The sequence below is a fragment of the Acomys russatus genome, chromosome 30 (assembly GCF_903995435.1).
Source record: "Acomys russatus chromosome 30, mAcoRus1.1, whole genome shotgun sequence".
In the NCBI taxonomy this organism is placed as follows: Eukaryota; Metazoa; Chordata; class Mammalia; order Rodentia; family Muridae; genus Acomys; species Acomys russatus.
The window spans coordinates 14,594,993-14,608,745 of record NC_067166.1 but is presented as its reverse complement, the minus strand read 5'-3'; the positions used below and the strand labels follow the sequence as shown (position 1 = coordinate 14,608,745).

Genomic DNA, 13,753 nt, shown 5'->3' with positions numbered 1-13,753 from the left:
CAAACCAAAAACAATAAATTCATTAACAAAGTCTGACCTGGGATTCTCACTCAAAGGTTGTAACTACAAGAGTTCCTGAAACGAAATAAACTTCAATATTTATGCATCTTATTTAATCATGATCGCTGAATTGAATGTGTACCTATGTGAAAATGGCAATGCATTCTGAGTTGGTTCAGCCCTTGGCTCTGAGTTCTGTGTCACGTCAGGTGTTCTTTCATCATCTGTTCCATTGATACTTTCTGGTGTTAAAGGAGACTGAAGATCTCCTCCTGCTGATTCCTTTAAAAAAGAGAGAGAAAAAAAAGAAAGTAAGAGTTTTTTTTTTTTAAGTGCTACACATTTGTTCAAGCACACAATATCATCTAAAATGAATTCTTTGTGAGGAGTCAAATGGCTGTTGAAATATTAATTGGATTTTTTAAAAAAGGATTATTTTTGAAGGAAAACAACTCATAAGAAAACTAATCAAATATATAATATTAAATTATAACAATAACGCTATAGATATGTAATTTCAAAAACTAGAAAATATTTGAGTATTAAGAGTAACAAGATGGAATAAATGACATTCATAGAATTACTTCAGAAAATGGCAGCTGGGCAGGGTGGTGCTTGTCTGCAACCCCAGCACTCAGGAGGAAGAGGCAGGAGGACAGGTGCTTAAGGCCAGCCTGAGCAACACTTCCAGGCAGGCAAGGTGGGAGGCATTAGTAGTCGCATCCTTCCTCCTGAGGCTCTGTACTAATTCTAAGAAAGCCTAACATTAAATTTCTTTAGTTTCCTCCTTTTTAGCTAAACTATTACAGGCCCTTTATTATTTAACAAACATTCACCAACGACTCATTCTACTTCAAGCTTTCATAATGTATAAAGCTATCAATAGCTCTCTTTTCTGTGCAGAAGTTTCACAGGAAAATCTATGGGGAAACTTTAGATTTTGATATAGAGAGAAGATAGAGTTGAGATTTTAGGCAGTCCTGTCACCTCTGTTGTAAATTATTCTCTGTATTTTGTCACCATTCAGAGCCACCATCTTTCCTGACACCTGTAACTGCTCCTCCGCAGGGGACAAGACAGTGCATGTCTAGCATGTAGCAAGGCCTGGGTTTCCTCTATTCCTACTTAACAGAAGGCACCTTTACTTTAAATAATAAAGATATTAAATAAGTAATTAAAGATATCAAATAACAAAAATAATAAAGATATTGCTTCTATGACTTCTCAAATTCAGACTTATCATAGAAGTTTTTGACAGGGTTCTAAATATAAAATTTAGCAGATTAATTTAAACATTTAAAAAGGTTTATTTATTTATAATATATACAGCATTCTACCTACATATAGGCCTGTACACCAGAAGAGGGCACCAGATCTCATTATAGATGGTTGTGAGCCACCATGTGGTTGCTGGGCATTGAACTCAGTACCTCTGGTATAGCAGATGGTGCTTTTAACCGCTGAGCCATCTCTCTAGCCCCCTAATTTAAACTTAATTATGTCATTACTGAGGATTAGCAATACAGTGAACATGTAAAAACAACCCCCTGCCCAAGAAGGGAAGTGGTGGGGAGGGTACTGTGGGAAAACAGAAGAAAGGAAAGAATAAGAAAAATAAGTCTGATCTATTTCCTAATGTATGCATTGTGTGTGTGTGTGTGTGTGTGTGTGTGTGTGTGTGTATGCCAGGTGCCTATAGAGGCCATAAGAGAGTGTTGGATATGCTGGAGCTGAAGTTACTTAGTGTTGTAAGATCCCTGGCATAAGTGCTGGAAACTGAACTATAGTCCTTTGCAAGGACCATTAAGTGCTCTTAACTGCTCAGCATCTCGCCAGCCCCACATTCATATTGTAAGATGTGCTAACTAATTGAAGCTCATGACTAACAGGTTACTCTTCACTCTGCTTACCTTTTGTACTCAGTAACTTCATTAAATGCTTAACAGGAGCTAGCTGTATTTGCCTTCAAGATTGTTTATACCAACTGTACTTACATAATTAATAATTGGATGAAATATTATACAAATTAATAAAATTTGAATGCAAAACTATTGTAGTTATTTTAATTAAAGTCAAATGAAATGCTTTAAAATGTCTAAAAAGTAAATGGCTACAAAGTTAAAATGAAACTCACAGGTAAATTAAGTATAGTACACTACGTATTTTTACATAATATCATATTACTACCATGTATCAGAGAAATGATATAATAGGATATTCAGCATCTTTGAATACAAAGGTTTAACTTGAACTCATCCCTCTCCAGGCTTCAGATGCAATGTGACCATCTGCCTCACCATCTCTGCCATAATGAACTACATCCCTTTGAACTTCAAGCCAAAATAAATGCACTCTTAAAAACAAAAAACAAAAAAAAAACCAAAACCAAAAACAAAACAGAACACACACACATACACACAAAAAACAAAAAACAAACAAAACCAAAAAAACCAACCTCAAAACTGAAGAAAACTTGTAAAGGGCAAAAGGTCCTTATGCAAACAGACAGGTCCTGGAGAAGCCAGGAAAAATCAACACACAGCTCATCCCTCCAAATAGAGAAGATACTTATTTGGCTGTTCTCCCAGAATGCTGGGGGAAATTTTAGTTTATAGTCTGGTGATCCTTTGCCACCTGTTGAGCCAGGCTCTGCCCATATTGCCTAGAATATTATATTTGTTTATCCCAAACTTCCCCCCGCCCCCTAAAACTTTACTTTGCTTCTAGGCCATAAAATTCATCCTCATTAGAGATGTCATTTGTCTTTACAACAGCCTAAGTGACTTCTATGCTATCTTAGAGCCAGGGCAAATCCTGACTCCCACAGGCATTTTTACCTCAGTCATTTTCCCTAGACCCTTACCTTGGCCATTATTTCTAAGTCAATAAGAACCCATTTTATGGATGAAAGAGTTTCAATGTAAACATGCCTTAAGCTTTGCTATGCTCTCCAGGGATGAGTTAATTGTTATTTAAAAAAAACTTTTTTCAAAAATTATGCTATACTTAAATACAGCAAAAACAAAGAAACTCATGCCAGACTCCAGGAAACCTGGCCAGCACTGGTTATCTGAATCAAGCTGAACTGGCTGAGTTTCACTCTTCCCTCACCCAGTTGTTTCCCTGCTAGCTGTAAATCCTACAGAGTTCTCCCAGAACAACTGCTAGTATATTTTATGTAAGGAAGTCAATGATATATTCAAAGGTTTTAGAATAAAATATTGGAAAATTAAAATTATTGAATGTTAACATAAAAAATTTAAGTAAGCCTATAATCCCAGCACTTGGGGAGGCAGAAGCAGTTGGATCTTCATGAGTTTGAGGCCAGCTGGTCTTCAAAGCAAGTGCAGGACAGCCAAGGCTACACAAGGAAACTCTGTCTCGGAAAACAAAAAAAACAAAACAAAAATAAATAAAATAAAATTTAAGTAAGAATCTTTCTTCCCCCCCTTTTTTTAAAACTAAGGATCCTTTTAAAACCGTGGTTCTCAACCGTCCTAATGCTACAACCCTTTAATGCTGCTCCTCACGTTGTAGTGACTTCCAAGCCTAAAATTATTTTTGTTGTTAATTTATAACTATAATTTTGCTACTATTATGAATCGTAATGTAAATGTTTTTGAAGACAGAGGTCTAGCAAAGAGGTTGCAGCGCACAGGTTCAGAACCACTGATTTAAACCATTCTTCCTCACATTTCCCCGAATAATGGAGATTCAATCTAGGGCCTCCTGCATATTAAACAAGTACTGTATCACTGACCCACATACAGCTCAATCCTATTTTTTTACTTAGTGTTATTTTAAGACAGGATCTTATTTCTTTAAAATGCCCAGACTGGCTCTGAACTCAGTCTGTAGGCCAGGCATAGTTTACCATCCTACTGCCTCAACCTCCAGAGAAGTTGGGATTACAGACCTGTTCTTAACTCTTTCTTGACTAGTAGATGAACTATTGGTTTTGATCCCAATAGCTGAATAAGAGCCTTTACCACATAGTCCCTGCTCCCCAATCACCTATTCCCTATTGTTCTAGATCCATCTAGACTTATTACAGCCTATACAGACTTGACTATATATTACAATGCTACTTTAATTCTCTCCATACTAATCCAGGAGTATACACAGCCTTCACTAAAGAGTCTAGGAACATGAAGTGGCTAACTTGCCTAAATGCCAGACTCCTTTCATTTCAGGCCTTAAAGGAGGTAGAATGATTTATTTGTAGCATTTCTGACCTAACCAGTCACATCAGCACTTCCTGAAACACTAACATCTGAGCTGTCGTGGGCCTATTAAATAGAACCTGCAGCGTGCTTTAACGAGTCTTCCAGAGAACTCTGACGCATGTTGTACTGGCTGGCTTTTGTCAATACAAGCTCATCATCTGAGGAGATCTCAGTTAGGGAATTGCCTCCTTCAGACTGGCCTGTGGGCAAGCCTGTGAGGCATTTTCTTGACTAACAATTGATGTGGGAGGGCCAGCCCACTGTAAGCATACTCTTAAGTGGGTCCTGGGCCATGCAGGAAACTGAGTTGAGCAGGCCATGAGGAGGAGGCCAGTAAGCACAGCTCCTCCTCCACGGCTTCTGCTTTAGTTCTTGCCTCTAGGTTCCCTTGGCTTCCCTCAATGGACTGTAACCTAAGTTATTTAAACCAAATAAACCCTTTCCTCCCCCAAGTTGCTTTGGATCATGGTTTTTCCAAAGCAATAGAAACCCTAAAACATATGGCACCTATGTTTTCCTAGCAACTATTATGTGCCAGACTATTTAAAGACTTTATAATTAATATCCCACCATTATAACCGCATTATCAACAGGCGCCTATATTGATTAAAAATTTACGACGTAGAAGCATTTTCTAACCCTTATTGAGTTCTCACAGTAACTCTAGAGTATGCTGGCATTATTTCCATGTTTTCATGTACACACTCTACCATCACCACGTACTTGTCTAATTCACAAAGCCAATAAAGATTAGTGTCAAGATTCAAGCCTGGCTCTAGAACACACACTGCTCACTAACTGTGAGCTGCCACTGTCCTTACCACACTCACCTCTCTTAACTCAAGAGAATAAGTGACATAATACCCATGCTACAGGTGTCTGAGCACTCTTGGGCTAAGCATCTTCTCCAGTCACAGAAAACAATAAGGTTTGTATGATTTGAAAAAGTATATGCTTTCGCTCTGTGTTTTAATTTACTGTTTGCTGTGTATTTATTGAGGTAGAAAGGAAAATGAGGTGTGAAGGAGAGAAGGAGGGGCAGCATGGAGGGAGGAGGGGGAAAGGAGGAGAAAGGCAACATGAGTGTTACAGCATGAGGAGTGAGAAGTTGGGTCTCTCCGTCCGTCTTGAGGGGACAGCATCAGTTTTAGGTTATCAGGCTTGCAGTAAGTGACCCTGCATGCTGAGCCATCTTGTGCTCCCCATCCGGCTTTGTTTTGTAGTGCTGGGCTTCCAACCCTGGGCCTCATACATAAGCAATCTCTCTCCAGTACTAAGCTGCACTCCCATCCAGACACTCAATGACTCTTAACTAAGACCAAACACCAAGCAAAGGTTCTGACCATATACTGTCATTAGCTATTCCATTTAAATTATTTCATTCCAACAAAAGAGAAGCATTAGATTATCACAAATGCAGGGAAGAGGAGGAAGGAGGAACTGTGTTCTCTGCTTGTCTCCCTGGCTCCTGTACAGTAAGTTATTTGAAAAGATAAATTAAGGCCTGTATCTCAAATATTGATCAAACTAAGATACTATTTACTCTTTGTATATCACAGCATGTTTTTCATATATGATGATCTTTTCTATATTGGTTTGATAAAAGCAAAGGTTTAATGACATTCTTTCCATTTAGAGAAGAAACTTGCTGATTAACTTTTAATTGTTTACAATCACTTAAACACAGTGTTAAGTTACAATTAGAGAAACAAGAATAAAATACAATAACAATACATTATCTTTTTGTTGTATGTTTTGGTAACAACAAAATCATTCACGTAAAGAATCACAACTCTCAATATACCCCGGCACATCATTTTAAATGGCCTTGAGCTTGAATGAATTATTGGAGTAGCAGAGCATTTGAAGAAGAGATTCAATGCAGTTTCACCAACATCACCCAAATTATGCCAGGTTACTGCAAGTATGGAAAAATGGGCCTTGGCTTCCATCGCAGTAAAAGTTTAGTCTGTGATAAAAACACACTTAGCAGAATTCCCGTAACATAAATAAAAATGAGCTCTTCACACTCACAGAGGTTTACCAAATAGTTAGGTGTAAGTAGATTTTAAGATCAGGAAGAAGAAACCGTATGCCTTGTATTTTACAATATCTTATATTTTGTAATGTTTTGATTATTATCAAGTATTATTATTATGAGGGGTGCAAAAGCTATGGCAGGTATGTGGGGCACAAAGATAAGGATGCTGGCTCTCTCCTGACACCTTGTGAGTTCTGGGGCGAGAACTCAGGTTGTCAAGCCTGAATATGAGCAGAACCTCTACTCATCTCAGGTATCCAATATCTTGTAATACTTTGCCTAGATAAACCATTTCTCTCTCGTAGCACTTGCCAACTCTTAGAGAACTAAGAGCCTAGCGGGGACACACCTTTGATATCATGTTAGCCATGCCAGTCTCAAACAAACCAGTTTCTTTATCAGGCCTAGTACTGCAGAAACATACTCCTCTGTCTTACTCACCCAGGCCTAGATGAGAGCCAACAGAAACTGAGGGCCGGTGGTGTTGTTCAAACTAGCCAATCCTTAACTATTTTTATTGTTCCACTTTCCCTAGGAAATCCCAAAATAAAATCTAGCTTAGAGTCCCTTTGCTCTTTCTGCCTTTTAACTGAGGCTTTCTCATGTGGCTCTGCATGATGTGTCTGTCATACCGAGCTTCTACAGCTTGAGTGTATGGTTCTTTCTTGTTTGCTTTTCTGAGCTTCTAGGTGACCAAATGTGTCTTACCACCGCCTGCATGAAAGGACAGGCAGAGAAGCACAGGCTGGTCACCCTGTACGCTTGTCGTCTGTTGCCGGCATGTAAAGGTTATCTGGGCTAATGCTCATGTTTAAACACATCCTGTAACCACTGACATGCTCTCTGTCAGCACAGCGCTTCTGTATCTACTTTGGTGATTTATTTTGCCATTCTTCCTCCACACTTCACTCAGGCATGAAGGAGGAGTCTGAAGAGCACATGAAGGCAGACACGACACGCACCTGTGAAGGGGTACTGGTCAGCTCCATCTTCTCCTGCGACTTCTCCTTTGCCAGCCGAGCAGCTTCTTTAAATTCCTGAAACTTTTCTGCAAACTGAACGCACAGAGATTATATACATTAACCAAGTAGCAGTGTGACACAATGCCCATTTTTCTTTCATTTTCTGAACTGACTCTTATATACGCAGCACAGCCTCCCAACAAATGTAGCTTGTGATATAAAAAAGATGGGGGGAAAGCCTCAACTTCAAAAATTGTATATAAATACTATGATAAATCCTATTCAAAACATCACCACAGAAAGAAGTTAGAATTTGCCAGCCTGGTCTACAAAAAGAGTTCCAAGCAGCCAGGGCTATCACACAGAGAAACCCTGTCTCAAAAATCAAATACAAAAAACCAAATCAAACCAAAACAAAACAAAAAAATCCCAAAAGTTAGAATTTGGCAAGCTAGGTATATATATAATTCTTCCTTGGTTATTAAGAAACAATTTATTAAGATTCACACAAGTGGTATAATCAGTAGACAGGCATATACGATGCTTTTTTTTTTCATTACTAAGAAAATATAATCACTTAAAAATCTACTTATATATCAAAATATTTAAAAATTTACCTTTAATAAAATGTAAATACTCATATTTATAAATCAGTTATATTACATATTATATTTACTATTATCAGTAACAACTAAAAAATTCATTATCAAAAGTTTTTAAAATTATTTTTTAAGGATTTATTTATTTTATGTATGAGTGCTCTATCTGCATGAACACCTGCAGGCCAGAAGAGGGCAGCATGTCATATTATAGACGGTTGTGAGCCACCATGTGGTTACCAGGAATTGAACTCACAACTTCTGGAAAAATAGACAGTGCTCTTAACCACTGAGCCATCTCTCCAACCCTCATTACCAAATATTTCTAAACACCCAACTCAGTAACATATAGCAATAACACAGATTAAAAAAAAAAAATAATAATAAAAAGAATAATGTAAAAGGTTGTTAAGATGAAAATATTATTCATGAAATGCTTATTCTTAGAAACCTATAGAAACACCACCGCCACATACAGTACCCTATTTGCATTTAGGATGTGGAAGCTACTCTATCACTATATTCAGAGGTAGGCTACAAATAAACCTGAAATCCTAAATTCTCCATGTAACTAGAAGCACCTGTTGTAGAGGGCAATAATAACGTGAACTACCAGATTATTCAACACTCAAACAAAACTCAAAAATGCTAGGGGTCACAACTAGTAAAAACTGACTAAAAAGTGCATTCCAACTTGAAAAGGAAAAAAAATTCTTGAAAAGTAAAAGCCATTCCCAGACACACAAATTCAAAACAAACAACTAAGAGGTAAGATGAGACTGTATAATTGACAGGCTTTAACTGACTATTACTCCTTAACTATATTTGCTAGCTACTAGGAAGCATGGAATGAAAGACTTAATTCCTTGTCAAAATTACTAAAGTCTAATAGATGTTTTACAAAAATTTGCTTCAGAAGCCAACTTACAATTTAGCTCTTCACTGTAAAAATCATGAAGTTCATGTAGTAGAAACTACTTATAATTTTTCTCCTTTAGCAGACAACCCAAAGAAAGTTTCATAAAGTGTCTGAGTAATGGCTAAGGTGTTAGAATAAGCATATAACTTTTCAAGATCATTTCTGGAAGGTGATATCTGGATTGCTATGCTGTGAAACCTTGATCTAATATACCTATACCACATTTCAAAAATATATTCAGAAAGCAAGACTTGCAGGCTGGAGAGATTACTCAGTGGTTAAGAGCACTGGCTGCCCAACCAGAGGTCCTGCATTCAATTCCCAGCAACCACATGGTGGCTCACAACCATCTATAATGTGATCTGATGCCTTCTTCTGGCCTGCAGGTATATAAGCAGAACATAAATAAATAAATAAATAAATTTTAAGTAAGACTTGCTAAGAGCAGTCAGATCAGGCAACACTTATGCTATAAGCATCTTACAGAGAATGGTTTAATAATTGCAAAGACAATAGTTAAAATAGCTTCAAATTTTGAGCTTTAAACTTTAATTTATCTTTAATCCCATCACTCAGGGAGGCAGAGGCAGGCAGATGTCTGTGAGGTCTAGGCCAGCCTGGTCTACAAAGCGAGTCCTGCACAGCCAAGGCTACACTGAGAAACCCTGTCTCAAAAACAAAAACAAAAACCCTTTAATTTATTTAGAAAACATTCATGAAAAAGAATGTTTACAACTAAAACAGAAGAATATAGATTATTTCAACTACTAAACTATCTAATTATAAATCAACTCATTAAACATTCACAAAAGTATAAGACATTTAAAATAACTTAAAGGATCTGAACAATTTCTACAATAAAGTTTAATGTAAGTATGAACTGCATCTACTTGCAAGACTCCATTACATTGCATTCAAACAACTTAATTTCCAGATCCTACCTATACCAAGTCTCACGTAAGCATCTGAGATGAGGGCAGACTCTAACAAAAGGCTAACTCAGTTGTAGCGTAACCCTGTACATCTTGTGGGCGCAGAGTCTAGGGAGCCAGGTGAGGAGACTCACCTTAATCAGCATCTTGTGACGAATTCTCTTTTCTGTGTGCTTTCCTCTCTCTATTTGTTTCTATGTAATAGGAGGAGAACTCAAGATGTCCGTGATGTAAGCATAAGATGGTTTATTTACAGGCAGGACACTGTTTAATTCTAGACCTTATCCTAGTAATGCTCTGCAATTCAAGTCTTGCTGGCTACTGTAACTCATTTGATCAGCGTTATACAAGAAATTCCTCTCACAGGGCATGGTGGTACACCCCTTTAATCCCAGCACTCTGGAGGCAGAGGCAGGAGGATCGCTGAGTTCAAGGCCAGCCTGGTGTACAGAGTTGAGTCACGAGAGCCAAGGCTACACAGACAGACCCTGTCTGGAAAAACCAACAAACAACAACAATTAAAAAAACAAACAAACAAAGAAATTCCTCTAGGCGTCTGTTCATTCTCACTCTGTGCTGCAGACAATTCAGAGACTCTACATCCAGGCAATCAAAGGTTTCTCAAAAAAACCCAGCAACTTATATATGACTACTGTCATATTAAGGAACAAACAACAACAAAATCCACTCAAAATCTACGTTACTGTCCACTTTGGATGAGCTTGATGTCCGCTATCTTGCAGGCCATCTCTAACTGAAGGGCACTATTCTTTAGGCAAAATCCCTTCCGAAGATATTTCCTACCTTTTACTTCCTGCCACACAGATAAATCACTACAGGAAGCCCTTTTCAACCAGGAGTGACTGTTCGTAAGTATAGTAAGTCTTCACACACAACTATGAAGAATCAATGTTATTTGTACTTTAATATTATGCTTGTATGTATTAGCATTTACTATATTAATATTCTTAAAGTCACTATAGTTCTCAGAATACTAAGCAAATTTCTCCTGTATTTTCTATTCTCCACTTGCTATTATTTTATGTTCAGGACACACGTAGCGAGGAAGGCTTCCACAGAGAGCTACTGAGTAACTTACTTTTGAAAGATGATGCTCGGAGGAGAATCCAAGTCCGTAAACGGTGTTTGCCCGGCTATCAGCCCACTGGCCAAACTTCTGAGATGTTTTAGTAAATGTCATGTTTGGAGTGATGGTGCTATTTATTATTGCCTGGAAAATAAAACAAATAAAGTAGGCAGCCAAAAAATAAAAAATAAAAAACAAAGCAAACAGGCATTTAAGTGCATGTGCATGTGCCTGTGGAGACTAGGTGCCTCAGATGTTACTCCTCAAAAGCTGGACAACTTGGTTTTGGAGAAAGGGTCTCCCACTAGGACTGGGGGCCTGCTGATTAAATTAAGCTGGCTGCTTGCAAAGCCAAGGAATCCACCTGCCTCCACCTCCACAGTGCTAAGATCACAAACATATACCACCTAGTCCAGCCTTTTCACTTGGGTGCTGGGGATAGAACTCAGATCTTTATGTCTGCACAAACAAACCCCAAAGATATTCCTTGTAAAACCATCATTTGTTTTACAAGCTAATAATGGAGAGATGTTAGTTTCTCTTATCTTGGTTTTAGAACTATTGCTCTTCTGGTAGTGTGGCCATCAAACTCAGGGCCTCATATATACTAGGCAAGTACTCTACCACTGAGCCTTTAAACAGTTTTGAATGTAGTTTACGATCAATGTTTATTAATTTGGATGCTATTCTCTAGAAACAAATAGGCTTTAGTATTAGGGGCTGGAGAAAGAGCTCACTGGCTACCTTCCCAGAAGACCCAGCTTCAATTTCTAGCGTCTACACAGCAGTTCACAACTGTCTGTAACTGCAGTTTCAGGGGATCTGACACCTTGTATTGGGTTTTCCAGGCTACAGTCATGAATGTGGCACACTGGCAGGCAGGCAGGCAGGCAAAATACCCACATACATAAAATTAAATCAAATAAAAAACTAAAATATAATAATAAATGAATGAATACATGATTTTGATATTTTCAAATGTATAACAAAGCTTTTTAAAAAAATATCTGAGTTATACAGAATATATCTTCACACAAAAAATACTTTCAATCACCTAGCAGGTTTTTTTCTCTACTCAAGGAAAAAAAATACACTCCTAAGACATATTTTCATTTCTTTTCTCATAAAATAACAGACTGGTGGCAGTATCATTTCTATTTCACACATAATTTCGTAGAAAAATCAGAATTTTTGGTATGTTAATAAAGAGTAACCCTGGAGATCATAACTTCAGGTATGATAACATATTAATTCATGTTCTCTGGTCGTGCTGGAAAAGGAAAGGATCACTTTTAGTTTGGTAGTCTAGTGCCCTCCAAAAATTAAAATCCCAGCATTTCTGAAAAAAAAAAATTATTGTTTACCAAGAGAAAAACAGTACGAATGTAAAACATTTATGAGTTATCAGGTACTGACAATCATTCAACAAGGATATATGGACATGCGCCCTACTAAAGAAAAGACAGTACAACAGAATCTGACTCCTTTCTTCCTTCCTTTCTCACAGGAAATGTGTACTATCTATTGCTACATGAGAGCTTTATCTCTGTACAAAATTTGTATATTTCTAAAGCTTCCCCATCATTTGGCTCTACTGGCATACCATTTGGGTATGTAAAGCATGACTAACAATTATTTTAACGTGTGGAGTGGCCTTCAAATAAAAGACTAGGGGCTGGAGAGGTCGGTAAGTGGTTTAAAGCATTTGTTGCTCTTGCAGAGGACGTGAGTTTGATTCCTAGCACCAACATGGTAGCTTACAACCACTGGTAGCTCCAGTTACAGGGATCTGAGGCTCTTCTCTGTGCTCTTCAGGCACCAGGCATGCACATGAACACATACATACATGCATGCAGGCAAAACACTCATACATATAAAGCACAATAATCTAAAATGTTTTTAAAGAAAGGGTAACTAGAAAAAAGACTATGCACAAACAGCAAAGGATCGCTGGTTTGCTTGCTGTTCTCTGAGCACCTACTGACCACCAAGCACAACTCTAGAAACTGTAAGAGGCATTACACTTACTTACGGTTTTCATTTTCTACAAGTTTGTTGGGGCAAAGTAAAGAAATAGCTAGCAGTAGAATTTCAGAGCATGCCAAGAGCTGTGACTCTCTTAAAAGGATGTGACAGGGCAAGCAAATCAAGTCCAGCAAGTATTTGGTGGCCCTTCAGTGTTCTTCAAGAAACTTGTGAGGAGGGACCTAAATGTTAACTAAAGGGAAAGGGGCGTTTTGGCATCCGGCCCCACTAACTCTAAAGGGCAGGGTGATAATACACTTAATAAGCAACAAGAAAAATCAGTCAGGGCTGGAGAGATGGCTCAAAGGTTAAGAGCACTGTCTGCTCTTCCAAAGGTCCTGAGTTCAATTCCCAGCAACCACATGGTGGCTCACAACCATCTATACTGCGATCTAATACCCTCTTCTGGTGTGCAGGGGTACATGCAGGCAGAACATTGTATAAAAAAATAATTAAATAAATCTTTAAAAAAAAAAAAAAAAAAAAAGAAAAAGAAAAAGAAAAGTTAATCAATGTGCTGGTGGACATTGGTGCTCATTTCAACCGTTTCAAATTAACTTTTTTGTTTCTTGTTAAAGAGATCCATTCTAATCTCCATTCTGGACCTTTCCTCATTTCTGTATTATTAGTCCTTGAATCACTGAAGGAAAATGTTAAATAATCCTATACTTGACAATTTATTTCCTGGATTTTTTTTTACTAGATAACAAGTAAGAATTTTTTTAGAAAGAAAGATTTCAGTGCTTTAAAATAATTCTCAAAACTAGAGTTTCTGTCCTTTTAAGGTAAAAAAGTAGAAAAAAGTATGTCTTCAGGAATGCTTTGAACTTGGCTAGGCAAAACCAGTTCCTTTCAACAGGATCAGAAAACTAAAGCAACCAGTGTGGTGGTGCACACCTTTAACCCCAGCATCTGAGAGGCAGAGGCAGGCGGAGCTCTGTGAGTTCCAGGCCAGAGAGACC

At 37.8% G+C, this 13,753-nt stretch overlaps 1 protein-coding gene across 3 annotated transcripts in view; it reads right to left on the bottom strand.

Moving 5' to 3' along the window:
- Positions 1 to 13,753, bottom strand: part of Homer1 (homer scaffold protein 1) — a 101,233-nt gene that overhangs the window by 47,289 nt on the left and 40,191 nt on the right. For all 3 annotated transcript variants that reach the window (XM_051172531.1, XM_051172530.1, XM_051172532.1), the window contains exons 3-5: positions 10,779 to 10,910; positions 7,230 to 7,322; positions 143 to 282 (exon numbers count right to left, since the gene is read on the bottom strand). In XM_051172531.1, coding sequence (XP_051028488.1) covers positions 143 to 282; positions 7,230 to 7,322; positions 10,779 to 10,910 — 365 coding nt within the window. The remainder of the gene's footprint in view (positions 1 to 142; positions 283 to 7,229; positions 7,323 to 10,778; positions 10,911 to 13,753) is intronic.